Source organism: Papaver somniferum, unplaced genomic scaffold (genome assembly GCF_003573695.1).
Source record: "Papaver somniferum cultivar HN1 unplaced genomic scaffold, ASM357369v1 unplaced-scaffold_83, whole genome shotgun sequence".
NCBI classification, from domain to species: Eukaryota; Viridiplantae; Streptophyta; class Magnoliopsida; order Ranunculales; family Papaveraceae; genus Papaver; species Papaver somniferum.
The window spans coordinates 3,639,508-3,656,582 of NW_020651304.1; the positions used below are offsets into that span (position 1 = coordinate 3,639,508).

Genomic DNA, 17,075 nt, shown 5'->3' on the forward strand with positions numbered 1-17,075 from the left:
CTTGTCGCTCAAGGGTATTCACAGATAGAAGGAATCGATTTTGACGAAACCTTTGCTCCTGTGGCATGTCTTGAGTCCATTCGACTTTTATTGGCTCATGCCTGATTTCTCAAGGTTAAATTGTTTCAGATGGACATAAAATCAGCATTCCTGAATGGAATTCTAAAAGAGGAAGTCTTTGTCGCTCAACCTAAGGGATTCGAAAATCCTGACTTCCCAGATCACATACTGAAGCTCAAGAAGGCATTATATGGATTGAAACAAGCACCAAGAGTCGGGTTTGAGAAACTTACTACCTATCTTAATAGAAAAGGATTTTCAAGAGGAGGAGATGATAAAACATTGTTTACCAAATGGATTGGGAAAGATGTTGTAATTGCTCAAATCTATGTAGATGATATCATCTATGGATCAACTTCTGAGAAAATCGCAAAAGACTTTCAAGTCTCTCTTGCTAAAGAATTTGAAATGAGCAATGTTGGTGAATTAAGATACTTCTTAGGATTACAGATTCAACAATATAATGAGGGGATTTACTTGTCCCAGGAGAAGTACGCACGTAATTTTGTGTCAAGATTTGGTCTGGATAAGTCGTCTCTTAAGTTGACTCCCATGCCTACTACTGGTAAATTACACAGGGATGATAAAAGAGCAAAAGTGAATCAAAAACTTTATCGATCCATTATAGGTAGCCTTTTGTATCTTACGGCTACTATGCCTGATATTTCCTTCAGTGTTGGTTGTTGTGCCAGGTTTCAGGAGGATCCAAGAGAATCTCATCTTGCAGCTGCAAAAAGAATCATACGATACATAAATCACACTGTTGGGTATGATCTCTCATATACTTTTGATACTAATACTGATCTTTCTGCTTATTTTGATACTGATTGGGCAGGATGTGTAGAAGACAGGAAAAGTACATCAGGGGGCTTTTACTATGTGGGTCTCAATCTTGTAGCATGGCATAGCAAGAATCAAAACTCTCAATCCCTATCTACATGTGAAGCATAGTACATTGCTTCCGGATCATGTTGTACTCAACTCCTATGGATGAAACAAATGCTTGCTGATTACGAAATTGATACTGGAATAATGAAGATCTTTTGTGATAACTTCAGTGCGATTCGAATTACTGAGAATCCTGTTGAGCACTCAAGAACAAAGCACATTGACATAAGATGCCATTTTATTCGAGATCTTTATGAAAACGGTATCATTAGTATGGAATTTGTGCCTTCCGAACAACAATTGGCTGATATTCTCATCAAACCCTTAGACACTGCAACTTTCCAACACTTGCGGCAGTCTATTGGTGTTGTTTTGGTTCATTAAATCGTTTCGATGACTCTTGCCCCTATGCTTATTCTTATCTTTTGGGCAATTGAGTCTGAAACTCCAGTAGGTATGTTCCAAGTTCAGTTTCTGTAGGATTGTTGTTATCTTTTTAGTATCTTTTTTGTGTTTCAAAATCCTTCTTTTTTTTCGAAATTAAGGTCGCTCTTGTTGTTCTTTAGCGAATGACATCAAATGGGGGAGAGTTCTTTTGAACTTGTGCTTAATGGTAATATCTTGCGGGCTGTGCGGCTGTGGAATTTTATAGGGGTTATCTTGTATCTTAAAACTCCTTGATGAATGCATTTAGCTTCGGCTTTATGATTGCATCTAAATTAAGTTGGTATGTATTTTTCTTTTAGCTATGAAATGTCTCTTGTGGAAATTTCATTATGATCCCGTTCTTGTACCTTTGCTAATTTTATTGACAAAAAGGGGGAGAAATAATGTAGTTCACACTACAAATACATATGGTTTTCGGATCATTGTGTAAGGGGGAGTGGTTTCCATGATCGAGATGGAGTATTGACTAAGGGAGAGTGATACATAGCACCGTAGTATTATTGTTAAAGTCGTGATACAATTGGACATTGATATTACATAATAATATTATGACATTGTATAATACTGATCGAGAATCTCGATTTCTCTCATTGTTATAGCTAGGGATCTTCAACAACGGTGATGCTAAACTTACAACCTTTGGGATCATTGGAGTACTTGGAAGGACGAAGATTTCAGTTAACGTTGAAGATTAGACTATGGAATAGGAGCCCCTAAAGTTTATCTTTTTTGTATTCCATATGTATTAATAGTTTTGTCACTAAAATTGACAAAGGGGGAGATTGTTAGAGATTAGCTCGGTAGACCTCGCATGCGTGGCTATCTCAAGCATGTTTGTCAATGTTAGTGATCAAAACTATGAGTCTTGATTTCTAGCCTACATAGCTAAGTCTCGGACGAGGATAGAAAAGTGTAGTTGAGTTCAAGGACTTCATGGAGATTGATCATACAACGACGAAGATCTATACAAGGAACCGTGGAACTTCATCAACAAAAAGGTATGTGGAGACTTGAACTTATCTATCACTCAAAAGTCTATGTATTCTATCTCTTACTTCTTACGAGACAAAAGTCGCATGCTATATAGACTAGATCATACATATTTGACATTTCGAGCTGAGCATTCATTGTTTATCTTTTATCTCGAAATCGTGTGTTGGTAAAGCGTTTCGCTTTGATCAAGTTTATCTTCACCTAGTGACGAAAGTCATGAAAAGTTTCAATCACTTTGAGAATTTCTCTGACGTGAATCGGTCTGTGAATAACGGCTACATAGCGTCCTCTGAGAATGTCTCAATGATTGAAATGAGAGTTTAGATTACATAACCATGTATTCCTTGAACCGAAGTTTTCGAACTTTGTTGATCAAGAGAAATCGGGAGGATTGTGGAATTGGCTTGCCAAGTCCGCGAACCCAGTCTGCAGACTCTCCGCGAACTGTTGGAAGTTCTTGACCGAGAATTTCTGCTGGATTTTCCAAAACTCAATTGTGTGCTCAGTCCGCGAACCCAGTCCGCGAACTGGCGGAAGTTTTCTTTCCGAGAATTTCTGCTGAGTTTGGAAAACTCAACCGATTAACTTAAGTCTGCGAACTTGTTTGTGAACTTAAGAGGTTATGATCTAAAGGTGTGCTCTGAACATGAAACATTAAATTACTAAGGAATGATTTATGCAAACCGTGGCTATAATGTTCATGAGACGATTCAATCGAATCGAATCATCTTTGTTTCAATTGTGTCTTGTGTAGTTACATAAGATCTCATAGCAATTGAACAACTCTTTAACTAGTTCATTTGAGTCAATTGAACTAGTTATGGTGAAGAAGAACAAGGTTAATATGAAATGCTCATATGGTTAACCTTTTGGGTTACTATGTTGAACCAACATTCACGTACACGTTTGGGCATGGTTTTCACAAACCCAGTAAACGTCTACCCAAGTGTGTGTGACAAGCTAAGTTTTCGATCTAACGGTTGAGAAATATTAGCTTGAATCTAAATCAGGTTTTCATCTAACGATGAATAAGGATTGCTTTGTACCTAAGGCAAAACCCTGATTTGAAGGCTATATAAAGGAGACATCTAGCTTTGAGCAAAACTAATCCCCACACGTCTGTGTGATACTAGTGCATTCGCTAGAGTCAATTCTCCTTTAACCTTTGGTTTTCTTCTCTAAAACTAGGTTAACGACTTAAAGACTTCATTAGGATTGTGAAGCCAGACCGATACTACTTTTATCGTAGTTGTGTGATCTGATCTTGCATCTTCTATCGTACGAGTACAAACGATTGATTGGCTTGAGATCGTGAGAGTTCTCCGATAGGCAAGATAAAGAAGTCACAAACATCTTCGTCTCACTGTTTGTGATTCCTCGACAAACCGCCTGTGTAGTACGGAAGGATTGTAGAGAGGTGATTGATTAATCTAGGCTGTTCTTCGGGAATATAAGACCGGATTATCAATTGGTTCATGTTCACCTTGAGTTTATATCTTAATACGGAACAAAACCTAGGGTTTATCTATGGGAGACAGATTTTTCCTTTGATAGGCTTTTCTGTGTGAGACATATCTGTTTATTATCAAGTCTGTGATTTTGGGTTGCAGCAACTCTTGGTTGTGGGTGAGATCAGCTAAGGAAATCAAGTGCGTAGTATCCTGCTGGGATCAGAGGCGTAGGACTACAACTGTACCTTGGATCGATGGGAGATTGATTGGGGTTCAACTATAGTCTAGTCCGAAGTTAGCTTGGAGTATGCTAGTGTCTGTAGCGGCTTAATACAGTGTGTATTCAATTTGGACTAGGTCCCGGGGTTTTTCTGTATTTGCGATTTCCTCGTTAACAAAATTTCTGGTGTCTGTGTTATTTCTTTTCCACATTATATTTTATATAATTGAAATAATACAGGTTGTGCGTTCGTGATCATCAATTGGAAATCCAACCTTTGGTTGTTGATTGATATTGATTGATCCTTGGACACTGGTCTTTGGTACTGTCCAAGTTATTCCTTGTATTTGATAAAGACTTGCTATTGTTTTTAGCTTGAGTAAAAATCAAATCAAGAGAGAGATATTAACTCCTTGAGATAGTTTTATCTAGATTGAGTTTGACTGTCTAGTTGATTCTCTACCAAAGTATTTCGGAGTTAGTCCATACAGATTGCTAATCGAAATATTGGGTGGTGTTGTTAGACCCCCGCTTGTTTAGAAATTACTCTCGGTATTAACGTTCCTTCCAGTGGCATTAACACGCCATCTGTCAACACCAGCGACGCGGAAAATGTACCTTCAGGCGTTACACCTCCGGTCACCAGAGCCAGAGCCACTGCCGCCACCCCCAACGTTTCTTCAAGTGTGACACCTCCAACCGTCACCAGAGCCGCTGCTACTCCACTATCAGGACGAGAAACTGGGGGAGCCAGAGGAAGCCAATCCCCATATTACCATTGCTGATTTGATGGAAAGACATGAACTTCTCGCTAGAGCTCAGACGGACATGGATTCGACTCAGAAAGAGGTGCTTATTTTCTCAAGACACTAACAGAGCAGCTACCACAGGCATCACGCCAACCAGAGCCAATGAGGAACACCTTCAATACTTCTGGCGTCGATACCTCAGCAGAGCGCACCTTTGTAGATGAAGAGACTCGTTCAGGAGCTCCAACGGAGAGGAATCAACCATACAATTTTGTCACACGAGAAGATTTGGAACGACTTTTTCGAAACCGAGACAAAAGCGATTCTGTGGACATGCATCAGCATCAACCCCCGTATCCTCCTGAAGTACAAAGGATTCCTCTTCCGAGAGGATACTCTTCTCCTCAATTCTCCCTGTATGACGGCGCCGGTAATGCGCGTGAACATGTCTCTCGATTTTTTGGATTCCTTGGGCGAGCATGAATACAATCATGTTCTCCATTTGAAGGAGTTTTCGAAGTCACTTACCGGAAGAGCATATACATGGTACAACAACATTGCACCAAACATCATATCCAACCGGGGTTACATGGTTACGGCTTTCTACAAGAAGTACTTCTTTGTGTCTGAGCAAATTACCTTCTCAGATTTAGGAAAGATGTTTCGGCGAAACAATGAACATCCAAATGATTATGTCAAAAGATTCAGAATTCAAGCGCTGGATTGTCACGACCCAAATGTGACCGAACAACAATTAGTGGATTCTTACATCAATGGCATGGTTCCCATCTACCTTCCTAACTGGATAATCTGCGATTACAGACATTCTCTGAACTTCATGAGGCTGCTAAACGGTCGGCCACAACAGCACCAGCATTGTTGGAAAGAACCAGGCCAGCCAAGGTTGAAGACGCACGCGAAACTCGAGGAAATAGACGCCTCATAAACAATCAATATAACACTGGCCCCTCTGTGAGCATGGTAAGCGAAAGAGGAAAAAGGAAGGCTCCAGCGAAAGAACAACAATCCAAGCACGCAATGCCAGCACATCAGGTGGCTCCACCGCGAAAGGCTGCAGCTAAGGCTCATGCACAACATCAAGAAACTGGAGAAAAGGATTTAGATTTCCCGTTCTCAGTCTAAGAAGTAATTGAACTCTTTGAAGCATGGATCCAAGATGACACCATCAAGCTGCCTTCTATCAGGCACCCACCAACCGAAGAGGAAATGGCAGATCCTAAGTACTATCGTCCATCACCCGACCAGTGACTGCATTATATTAAATCGTAACTTCAAAGAAAAGGTGGAGGCAGGGGAACTTCAACTGGGCAATGAGGGAGTTCACATAGATCCTCTTCCAGTCATGAGTTGCATGCTCTCTGGGGACTCTGTTCACAAAATCGTGCAATCCATGATGCAGCATGTATGCAAAATTCTCTATTTCTCCAAGGCGCAACGTCGAGATATATTTGCAGCCTTTAATCGCGTTGTGTCGGGCAAGCGACTTTTTCCTATTGGAGAAACCACGCCAGAATCCCAAGCTCTCTCAGGAAGCGGTGTTGGAAAATGCAACTGGGGACTGCAGACCACGGTTTATCTGAGGGACGCCGAGCTTGATAGCACATTGATCGACGCGGCCTCTGAGTTCAACATCATTACCATCAAGACTCTGAAAGCTGCGGGAATTTCGAAACAAGAGGCTACCCTTTCCCCAAATGTGGTCAAAAACTTGGAAGGAGAAGCAATAGACGCATATGGCTACATCAACCTTGAAATTAAGGTGGGGGATGCTCTGACACATGGAAAATTCCACATTGTCAAAGAGCTCTCAAATTACGACATGATTCTGGGGCGCTCATGGGTACATGGCAACAAAGAGAAATTAGGAGTATCCCCTCTGCCGATGTCGATGCCCGAAAGAATTTCCAACAAGCCATCCAACCCTGAAGATCACATGTTGCCGTATCAAAAACTTACCAATGTAACTCAATTACATGGAGAAAGCCCGTCGTCATTCGTCCGTAGATTCCGAACACAAGTAAATCTTATTGAACAATCCTTTCTCCAACCAATCACTTCTCTTCTCGGTCAAGCATGGGGACTCGGTCCAGTTATCAACCCATCGTCATTAAGAGATGTGAATGGGATGCTGGGCTTTTCAAGTGCTTTGTCAAAAATTTGGAAGCTGCCTCGGTCAAAGATGACGAGCTCAAAAGTCAAGTGGTTGCACAATGCTCAAACCCGTTTCAAATTGGAGATATGGTAGTCAAGGCGACCACGTTTCAAGTTGGAGATGTAACAGTGAAGGTAGCCGCTCAACCTGATTCGCCTAAAGAAAGGGAAGACGAACCATATCTGGTGGCAGATGTTATCTTGGGTGGTTACTGCAAACTCATCAATGCCGACAAATTGGAAGGTGTGACAATTCACTCGCGATGGATCAATCCCTTCAATACCTAAGACGCTGTGCTACCTTCTCCTCCAGCGTTTTCCTTTTAGTATTTCCTTCAGCAATTTCCCCTTTCATGCGATATTTGTAACTTCTCTAAAAATGATTGCATTGCTTGCATTCATAATTAGGGTTTTCAATTTCAATTAAGAGCATCTTTCCTTAAGAATAATTTTTCCTGAACCATCTTAAAGGAAAAATACCAAGTGAACCCAAACCCTCATAGAGCCATTACTCGTCGATTGAATACCATAAAAAATCAAACCCCAAAAAAAATAGCTTATTCAAAGATACTGAAGAAAGGAATATGCAAGAAAGAAGATCATCAAGCGCCTATTAGCATTATTGTATTTTGGCTCCCGTTCCGCTGGATTGTTATGGGGGATGAAGGAACTGGTTCTTCGCAAAAAGGGGTTCTTCCAGGATATTTTATTCATTCAATCAAAGGTATGAAATTATCAAAGCAACATAACTGAAAGGATATTACTCGGTGAAGCATGGCTTCAGTCACACGAACAAAAAAAAACTGAAGTATCAAAAACATCTACAAGCTACAAAAAGATTGTTTTCTCTACGGAAGGAAATCACAAAATGGAAAACCAGTTGTCAATGACAAACGCCTTGGTCAATGACGCCTCTGAAAAAGCGGGGGTACAACAACCACACCCAATATTTCGCTTAGCAATCTGTATGGACAAACTCCAATATACTTTCTAGAGAATCAACTAGACTGTCAGACTCAATCTAGATAAAAAGTGTATCAAAGAGTTTATATCTCAATCTCTCGATTTGATATATACTCAAGCAAACAGAAATCTGCGAGTCTTTATCTAATACTAGAGAGATAACTTGGATGGTACCAAATACTAATATCCAAGTGTCAATCAATTTAAATCAACAACCAAAAGGTCAGATATTCTAATTGATTGAACAACGTACAACCTGTGATATTTCAATTATATAAAAAAATATAATGCGGAAAAGAAATAATACAGACACCAGAATTTTGTTAACGAGGAAACCGCAAATGCAGAAAAACCCCGGGAGCTAGTCCAGATTGAACACACACAGTATTAAGCCGCTACATACACTAGCCTACTCCAAACTAACTTCGGTCTGGACTGTAGTTAAACCCCAATCAATCTCACACTGATCCAACGTACAGTTATGCTCCTACGCCTCTGATCCCAGAAGGATGCTACATACTTGTTTCCCTTAGCTGATCTCACCCACAACTAAGAGTTGCTACGACCCAAAGTCGAAGACTTTAATAAACAAATTTGTATCACACAGAAAAGTCTATGATCAGAGATAAATCCGTCTCCAACGAATATACCTACGATTTTTGTTCCGTCTTTTGATAAATCAAGGTGAACATGAACCAAATGATAAACCGGACTTATATTCCCGAAGAACAACCTAGTATTATCAATCACCTCACAATAATCTTAATCGACGCAGCGAGAAAAGATATTGTGGAATCACAAACGATGAGACGAAGTGTTTGTGATTACTTTTCTATCTTGCCTATCAGAGATATAAATCTCAAGCCAATTATTACAATTGTACTCAAAACGATAGAAACAGCAAAGTCAGATCACACAACTACAAGAAAAGTAGTATCGGTCTGGCTTCACAATCCCAATGAAGTCTTTAAGTCGTTTACCTGGTTTAGAAGAAGAAACCAATGGTTAAAGGAGAATCGACTATAGCTTATGCAACTAGTATCACACGTAAGGTGTGGGGATTAGGTTTCCCAGTTGCTAGAGTTCTCCATAATATAGTCTTTCAAATCAGGGTTTGCAATCAATGTTAGCTTGGTAACAAAGCATTCAATATTCACCGTTAGATGAAAAACCTGATTAGATTCAAGTTAATATTTCTCAACCGTTGGATCGAAACCTTAGCTTGTTACACAAAAATGAAATGTCCAATTTTGGGTTTATGTAACCGTTCCCAAACATTAACATTTGTTGGTTCAACAATATTTAACCAAATGGTTATCCATATGATCACTTTCATATCCACCATATTCTTCTTCACCATAACTAGTCCAAATGACTCAAATGAACTAGTTAGAGAGTTGTTCAATTGCTTAGATCTTATGTAACTATACAAGACACAATCGAAGCAAAAACGGTTTGATTCACTCGAATCGGTTCATGAACTTTATAGCCACGGTTTGCAAAAGCATTCCTTAGTTTATATAAACATGAGTTCAAGAACAACCGATTTTAGATATAACCTACTCAAGTTCGTGGAATGGGTTCGCGGACTTAAGCTCACGGAAGGAGTTCACAAACTCCAGCAGAAATTCTCGGGTCGTGGACTGAGTTCGCGGACTTGGCTCACACCACATTCCGTTTCTCTTGATCAACAAAGTTCGAAAACTTTGGTTCAAGGAATAAGGACTTATACATATATGTGTTTCCACATCAATGCTTATATCCTTCCAATGGTTATGTAATCTAAACTCTCATTTCAATCATTGAAACATTCACATACCATTTTTCGTCAGAGAAATTTCCAAAGTGATTGAAACATAACATGACATTCGTCACTAGGTAAAGCTGAATTTGGCTAAAGCGAAAGCTTACCAACACATATTTCGAGAAATAGATAGGCGAGTTAAACTCGGATCGAAATAACAAATGTGTATAATGAAATTTTATATATCAAAACAACTTTTGTCTCAAGAATAGGAGATAGAGTAAATAGACTTTTGAGTGACAGATAAGTTCAAGTCTCCACATACCTTTTAGTCGATGAAGTTCCACCAGTTCCTTGAGTAGTCCTCCGTCTTGTATGATGATTGCCATGGAGTCTTGAGCTCAACTACACTTTCTATCCTAGTCCGAGACCTTTATCTATAATAGGCTAGAAATCAAGACTTATAGTTTTGATCACTAACATTGACAAACATGCTTGAGATAGCAACGCATGCGAGTTCGACCGAGAAATGCTCTAACAATCTCCCCCTTTGTAAATCTTAGTGACAAAACTATTAATACATATGGAATACAAAAAATAAATAAATTAACTTTTGTAGCTCCTATTCCACGTGCCTAATATTCAACATTACTCGAAATCTTCGTCACTTCCAAGTACTCCAATGATCCCAAAGGTTGTAAGTTTAGCATTATCGTTGTTGAAATTCCGTAGCTATAACAACAAGGAAACAATAGTTCTCAATCATTGTTATACAGTGTCACATTATCATTACACAGCGTCAAAGTCCAATTATATCACAACTTCAACAACAATACTATGGTGATATGTATCACTCCCCCTTTCCATCTCACATGGAAACCACTCCCCATTACATAATGATCCGAAAACCATATGTATTTGTAGTGTGAACTACATATTAATTCTCCCCCTTTTTGTCAATAAAATTGGCAAAGGTACAATAACGGGATCCTATTGAAATTTCCGAAGGAGACATTTCATGACCAAAAGAAAGCAAGAGTATATTTGCAATCATAAAGCCGAAGCTAAATGCATTCATCAAGGAGTTTAAAGATACAAGATAATCCCTATAATATTCCACAGACGCACTCCCCACAAAGATTTGGCAATTAAGCGTAAGTTCAAAAGAACTCTCCCCCATAATATGTCATTCCCGAAAGAACAACAAGAGCGACCTTAATTTCGAAAGAAAAGAAGGATTTCTTTGGACATAACAAATCACATACAAGTATGAATTTGAATCCAAAATACTCAATTAAATTAACCTCAAGAGAACCATGATTAATTTAATCAAAAAATGCTGAACGTAAGTGATAACAAATCATATTAGTTAATCATGGTTCTCTTGAGGTTAATTTAATTGAGTATTTTGGATTCAAATTCATACTTGTATGTGATTTGTTATGTCCAAAGAAATCCTTCTTTTCTTTCGAAATTAAGGTCGCATTAATTTGGATTCAAATTGTGTATTTCGATAACAAATCACATTAGTTTGGTTGTGTATTTTGATAAGATTAATTTAATAGAAAATAAGGCCTCTCATCATAGTTCATCCCTTCACCATTCCTTAATAAGAAGCCTCTCTTTTCCATAACATCAGCTGCAAAATTAGTTTCACGATAAGTATGCACAAAACGTATGGAATCATAGTTATCTTGAATCCTCCTCCACCTATGTCTTGCAAACCAAGGAAAATTATCACTCTCAAAAGCCATAATTTCACCCATAGAATCAGATCTTACCAAGACCTTGCGCATTGTCCATTTTATAGCCCATTATAAACCAACAATGACTCCATACACTTCTGCTAGAAAATTATTTTTTCTTCCCAAGCCAATGCTCATCACCCCAAAAAAATTACAATCATCATCTCGCACAACCACACCAGCACCTGCAATACCAGGGTTTCCCTTGGAAGCACCATCGCAACATAGTCACAGTTCATCTCTATTCGGCGGCATCCATAAACATTCAATCAGCTGCATTAGTTTAACTTGCCTATGACGCACCCTGAAGCAGTTCAAGATCTCCAAATCATCTGAATTATTGCGCATATAACTCTTCAATCTAACAGAGTATTCATGAATCAAATGATAAACTCGCTGCTTAAAGAAGTGAATGTTAGTTGTTGCGTTTTGGAAGCAAGCCAAATTTCTTGACTGCCACAGTTCCGAAAGAATAACCATGTTTGCTAACAGCCACAAATCCTTGATAATGCGACTTCTACCTTTAGCTGACTTGTAAGAGTTCACAAAATCATAATGAGGCCTTAGATTAAACAAAACCGAACACCATTGCCAGATTTGAATCGCAAAAGGTTAGCTCCACAGAATATGCTCCAATGACTCCTCGGCTTGCTTGCATAAATAGCACCTATTAGCAAGTTCAACTTTGAATCTTCTTCTGATCTTGTCTTGTGTCGCACACGCTTCTCTAGCCAGTTTCCAGTTCTGAGCCGCTAGCTTTGGATGTATTGCTTTCCTCCACAACAGGCCATACATATACGCTATTGTAAACTTCTTTCTAATGATCTGCTTGTCCGAAGCAACTAAGAACTTGCCACTCATATCAGGCATCCAAAACCTGTAATCACTACCTCCTTGCAGTACCGGCAGATTGTTTAAGTCCACACCCGCTCGCACCAAATGCTGCAAATGGTCACCCTGCAACTGCCAGCCATTATTCACAATAATATCATTTACCATGACAGAACTATCAAGGTCAGTTTCATGAAGCATGTCAGCAATGCTCTCATTCCCATACCACACATGAAAATAAAGAGATGTGGACCTCCCATCACCAAGAAGAACTTTAGTATTTTTATCCACAATAGAGTGAATCATCTTGATGCCCGGAAGAATTGAAGAATTCACTCCCACATCTTGATTCTACCAGTTCTAGTAGTATATTTCGTCCATAAGAAACGAGCCCACTTCTTATTTGAAGAACGAATACTCCACCATAACTTCATTAGCAGCGCCTTATTTGTAACCTCCATTCTAGTAATACCAATACCACCCTCGTTTAAAGGGCAACAGACTTTTGGGTAACCAACAACAAACTTCCTTGCAATCTCCGCATCACCAGACCAAAGGAAGTTACGAATAGCTCTTTCGGCTTGTTGAATGAACTTCTTAGGCCATTTGTAGACAACCATGTTGTGAATGGCATAACTTGCAATCACCGAATTAATGAGAACTACTCTGTCTTGAAAAGAAAGCATTTTACCTTTCCAAACCGAGAGTTGCTTCTTAATTTTATCAATCACATGCTTATGTGACGATACTTCACCGCGCCAGGCATAATTTGAATACCCAAATACCTATCTGGAAAAGTGGTAACTTCCATTCCAAGGAGATTTGTGATGGTTATACAATGGCTCAAGGAACCACCACCATAAGAAACCTTACTCTTTTGATGACAACAGTTTGGCCCGAGGCCGTTTGATATTTACCAAGCAAGGCAAGAAGATTATTCAAACTCTTCATATTACCTTTACAAAAAATCATTATGTCATCCGCAAAGAAAAGGTGAGTGGGAGAAATACCTTTTTTTGAGAGCATGGGCCTCATCTTCTTCTCCAGAAATAACTTAGTGAGGTTTCTACTAAGAACATCTTCAATTAGAACAAAAATAAGAGGAGATAAAGTATCACCTTGCCTTAATCCTCTATTAATCTTGAAGAAACCCTCTGGAATGCCATTAAGAAGGATAGAAATACGAGCCGAACTAAGAATCGAATGAATCCAAGAACACCAATTCTGAGAGAAACCATACTTTCTAAATACCTCGAAGACAAAAGACCAGCTGACCGTGTCAAAAGCCTAAGTAATATCTAGGTTTAGACCAACATTGCTATCTTTCCGCTTAGTTTTAAGATCATTCACCATCTCCAAGGCCACACTGATGTTTTCATGAATATTTATCCCTTTCATAAAAGCAACTTGTTCTTCTGAAACAAGATTATCAAGTACACGACCTAGTCTTGTAGCCAAGATCTTAGTAAAAAATTTAAATAAAAAATTACTAAGACCAATAGGCCGAAAGTTACGAAGAGTGTTGGCTCCTCTAACCTTGGATAATAAAATCAAAAGACTAGAATTAGTACCTTGAGGAATCATTTGTTGCTGCCAACAATAAGTAATAGCACTGTAGAGATCCTGTTGAATCACTTCCCAACAATGTCTATAGAAGCAACCAGAAAAACCATCAGGTCCCGGTGCACTATCAGTGCCAAGATCAAAAACAACAACCTTCATCTCTTCAATAGTAGGAATATCATCCATTCTCTGTCTATCTTCAACAAAAATTGTGTTATGATCATATTGAAATAAATCCTAATCAATTGGATGTTCAATACCATTGAATTTTGACCCAAAAAAAGAAACCGCATAATCCCTAATCTGGTCACAATCCATGAGAACATTCCCATTATCATCAACCAATTCTGAAATCATGTTATTGCTCCTGCGAGTTCGAATATTGGCATGAAAGAAAGAAGTATTACTAGAACCCTCCATCAACCATTTATTTCTTGACTTTTTCTTCAACATAATGGATTGTTGAGCACGAATTTCTTGAAGAATTACTGAAGCTTCCTTGGCAGAATTCAGCTTCGTAACATCCTCGGGATCCTCATCATAAATACTAAGTGCCAATTTCATAGTTAATTTAGCCTGCTTGAGTCTTTCATAAACATTACCAAAAACTCTCAAATTTCATTCCTTCATGGCAGCTTTAAGCCTTTTGAGCTTGAAAGGGAATATAAAAGCAGGAGAGCCAGAAACATGAGCATTCCAACTCTCACTAACCATGCGCAAAAAATCAGGGTGAGAAAACCACATTTTTTGCACTCTAAAAGGGGCTCTTTTAGGTCTCAAATTAGCAAAAGGAAAACCAATAAGAGTAGAATGGTCAGAAACTTCACGAGGAAGAGATTTACACCACCAATTCTCAAATTTGTTTAACCACGCTTCGTTAATAATAGCTCTATCTAGCTTGCAAAGGATTCTTCGTACACCTGATTGACCATTAGCCCAAGTGTATTTAGTACCTAAAAAATCATCTTCAAAAAGATCATTATCATCTATCCAATCACCAAACTCATTAATGGCTGAAGTACGTGGTTCACGGCCTCCCCTTTTCCATCATTACGCAAAACACAGTTGAAATCACCCATTACTAACCACAAAGTATTAATATTAACTGAAGAAAGCTGCTGCCATAGCCTTCTTCGAGTGACTTGGAAACAACTAGCATGAACAAAGGATGCCAAGACACCCTCCGTTTCAACAGTAATAGCTTGCCTACTAGAATTTACAACTACAGGCGTAGTCATACCAATGAACCAAAAAATCCAAATGTTCCCTTTAGACGAACCAACCGCATTATGAATAACTTCTTTTTTATAACCATCAACATATAATTCGTGTAAAAAATTAACAGAATAATGCACTATAGGCTCTGTCAGACAAAAAATATCTTGCTTGAACTCCTTAATTAACTCTTGCAATTTGCACCTGGCCTCATCACGAGCGATGCCATTGATGTTATTTTCCATCACTATTTTCCATCACTATTCGCGTAACGACATTCAATAGACATAATCCTTGAAAACAAAAGATTTTAACCTATCTTCCATCAATAATTGACAATATAGGCTTAACTTTTGTATTTGTCAAAAGTCCATTCATTCCTTTAGCAACATATGAAATCGACTTACGAAAGACTTTACTTTTGACAAGATATGGGACAATCATAGTTCACGGACGCAAACATACATGTCCCATAAACAATTACAATATATAAACCCATAAAGATTAATACTGCAAAAATCATCTTCCAAACAAATTTAGAATTTAAACCAATAAATCTAGAAACATGAAGATGAAAACGTTGGGCATAGCTATGTGTAATCACAATAATGACTATTCCAAACTCTAGTTATTCTTCTAAACAAAATAAGAAAAATAGAATATTTACTAGGCAATAAGACCTTTGAAGAATTCTTTATCATCCCCGAACTCCTTGTCGTCAACAACCATTGGGATATAAGGTTCATTAAGGTAGGAGTTTATATCAATAAACCTTCTCGGTTGTTGTTGTCGAACCAGGGCCTTCTGAATCTCATGAGTCTTATACACAAAAGCCTTTATTTGTTGAATCTCCTTCAACTCTTCAAGAACACCAGAAAACTTCTGAGAGTTTGAAGGAATGACTCGTGGCTTCCTCACATTCCTTATTTTTCTTTTCAAGGTAGGAGATAACGGAGATTTCTATTTTTCCTTCATGATTGATGGCTTAACAACCATATTAACATCTTTTCCATCAGAAGATATCATGCTTGGAGTATCCATACATATGGGTTTGTGAGAGGCAATCACAAATTGTACTCAACAAGTAATCTTGAGATAAAAAGAGGTTTTTAGGAAGGAAAAAGGAATGTAGGGTTTCGAAACCTTTAAACAGGTTTGTACACGTCTAACTCACAACCCTATAAAGAGTCGAATTGTCGATAATAACGCTCCTTTGTTGATAGACAGGGAAGAACAAAAACTAAGAAAAGAAGAAAGAAAACTTTTCCTAAAGCCTGAGAGGTACAAAATCGTTGTCTATTTTGATCAGGCACATGAGACAAGATTTCCAAAAAAACACAATCAAGTTGCGTTGCGGTGAACAACAATTTGTCCACCATTTTCCTATTGAGAGGAATCCACATACCTCTGTCTATCAAAATGATTCGACCATACTCTCTTTGTAGTTGCAGGAAATCCTACAACACACCCCTTGTAATAATTTGTAGATCCAAACATAAAAATGATGATAAGAATGCTAAAATTGTAAAGAGACACAAGGTTTACGTGATTCGATCAATTTGATCTACATCCACGGTGTTAGGTTTTACTATGATTATTTGTAATTACATCTTGATTACATGGAGACTCCATTAATGAGTATTTGGAGCTCTAGGTTCTTGAAGAAGGAAGAAGAAGGATATAATAATAATACAACCAATTCTACTTTCTCTCTCTAGATAATGTATCCTCTCCTAAAGTGTGTCTCTCTTTCTGATTATCTATCTCCTCTCTCTCTCTTTCCTTTCTCTTTATATAGGTGTTTACATAGTGGATGACAGCTAATGTACAGCTAACATTTCCCCTAATTTCGGATCTGGCTTGCGGTATTTCCGCAAGCTTACAAATGTAACATTCGCAACATTCCTAATTTTTGCAAGATCATCACACTTTTCTCATGTTTAAGTTGATGTCATCTGTTATGTCGTTTCTGAAATCATCCTGCGATGTCTTCGCGATGTGTTGTTAATAATTTCGCAAGCATATTATTCTGTG

The 17,075-nt window shown here is 38.4% G+C and overlaps 2 protein-coding genes across 2 annotated transcripts; both read right to left on the reverse strand.

The window, feature by feature from the left end:
• Window positions 1-13,550: 13,550 nt before the first annotated feature.
• On the reverse strand, window positions 13,551-14,390 carry LOC113345785. Its single transcript, XM_026589458.1, has 2 exons — window positions 14,087-14,390; window positions 13,551-14,023 (listed from the first exon to the last, which is right to left on the reverse strand). Exons 1-2 carry the CDS (start codon window positions 14,388-14,390, stop codon window positions 13,551-13,553), a joined length of 777 nt encoding a protein of 258 aa, XP_026445243.1.
• A 54-nt stretch (window positions 14,391-14,444) lies between these two features.
• On the reverse strand, window positions 14,445-15,286 carry LOC113345786. The gene is made up of 2 exons (XM_026589459.1): window positions 14,913-15,286; window positions 14,445-14,865 (listed from the first exon to the last, which is right to left on the reverse strand). The coding sequence occupies exons 1-2, from the start codon at window positions 15,284-15,286 to the stop codon at window positions 14,445-14,447; spliced, it is 795 nt and encodes a 264-aa protein (XP_026445244.1).
• Between the last annotated feature and the right edge of the window lie 1,789 nt (window positions 15,287-17,075).

Excerpts from the sequence above, each read along its gene's own strand:
- LOC113345786 (XM_026589459.1), bottom strand. The coding sequence starts at position 15,286 with ATGGAAAATAACATCAATGGCATCGCTCGTGATGAGGCCAGGTGCAAA. Across the intron at positions 14,866-14,912 it reads GTTAATATTAATACTTTGTG|GGGAGGCCGTGAACCACGTA; the intron begins GTTAGTAATGGG and ends ATGATGGAAAAG.
- LOC113345785 (XM_026589458.1), bottom strand. The coding sequence starts at position 14,390 with ATGAAATTGGCACTTAGTATTTATGATGAGGATCCCGAGGATGTTACG. Across the intron at positions 14,024-14,086 it reads TTTTGGGTCAAAATTCAATG|ATAGACAGAGAATGGATGAT; the intron begins GTATTGAACATC and ends TTTTTGTTGAAG.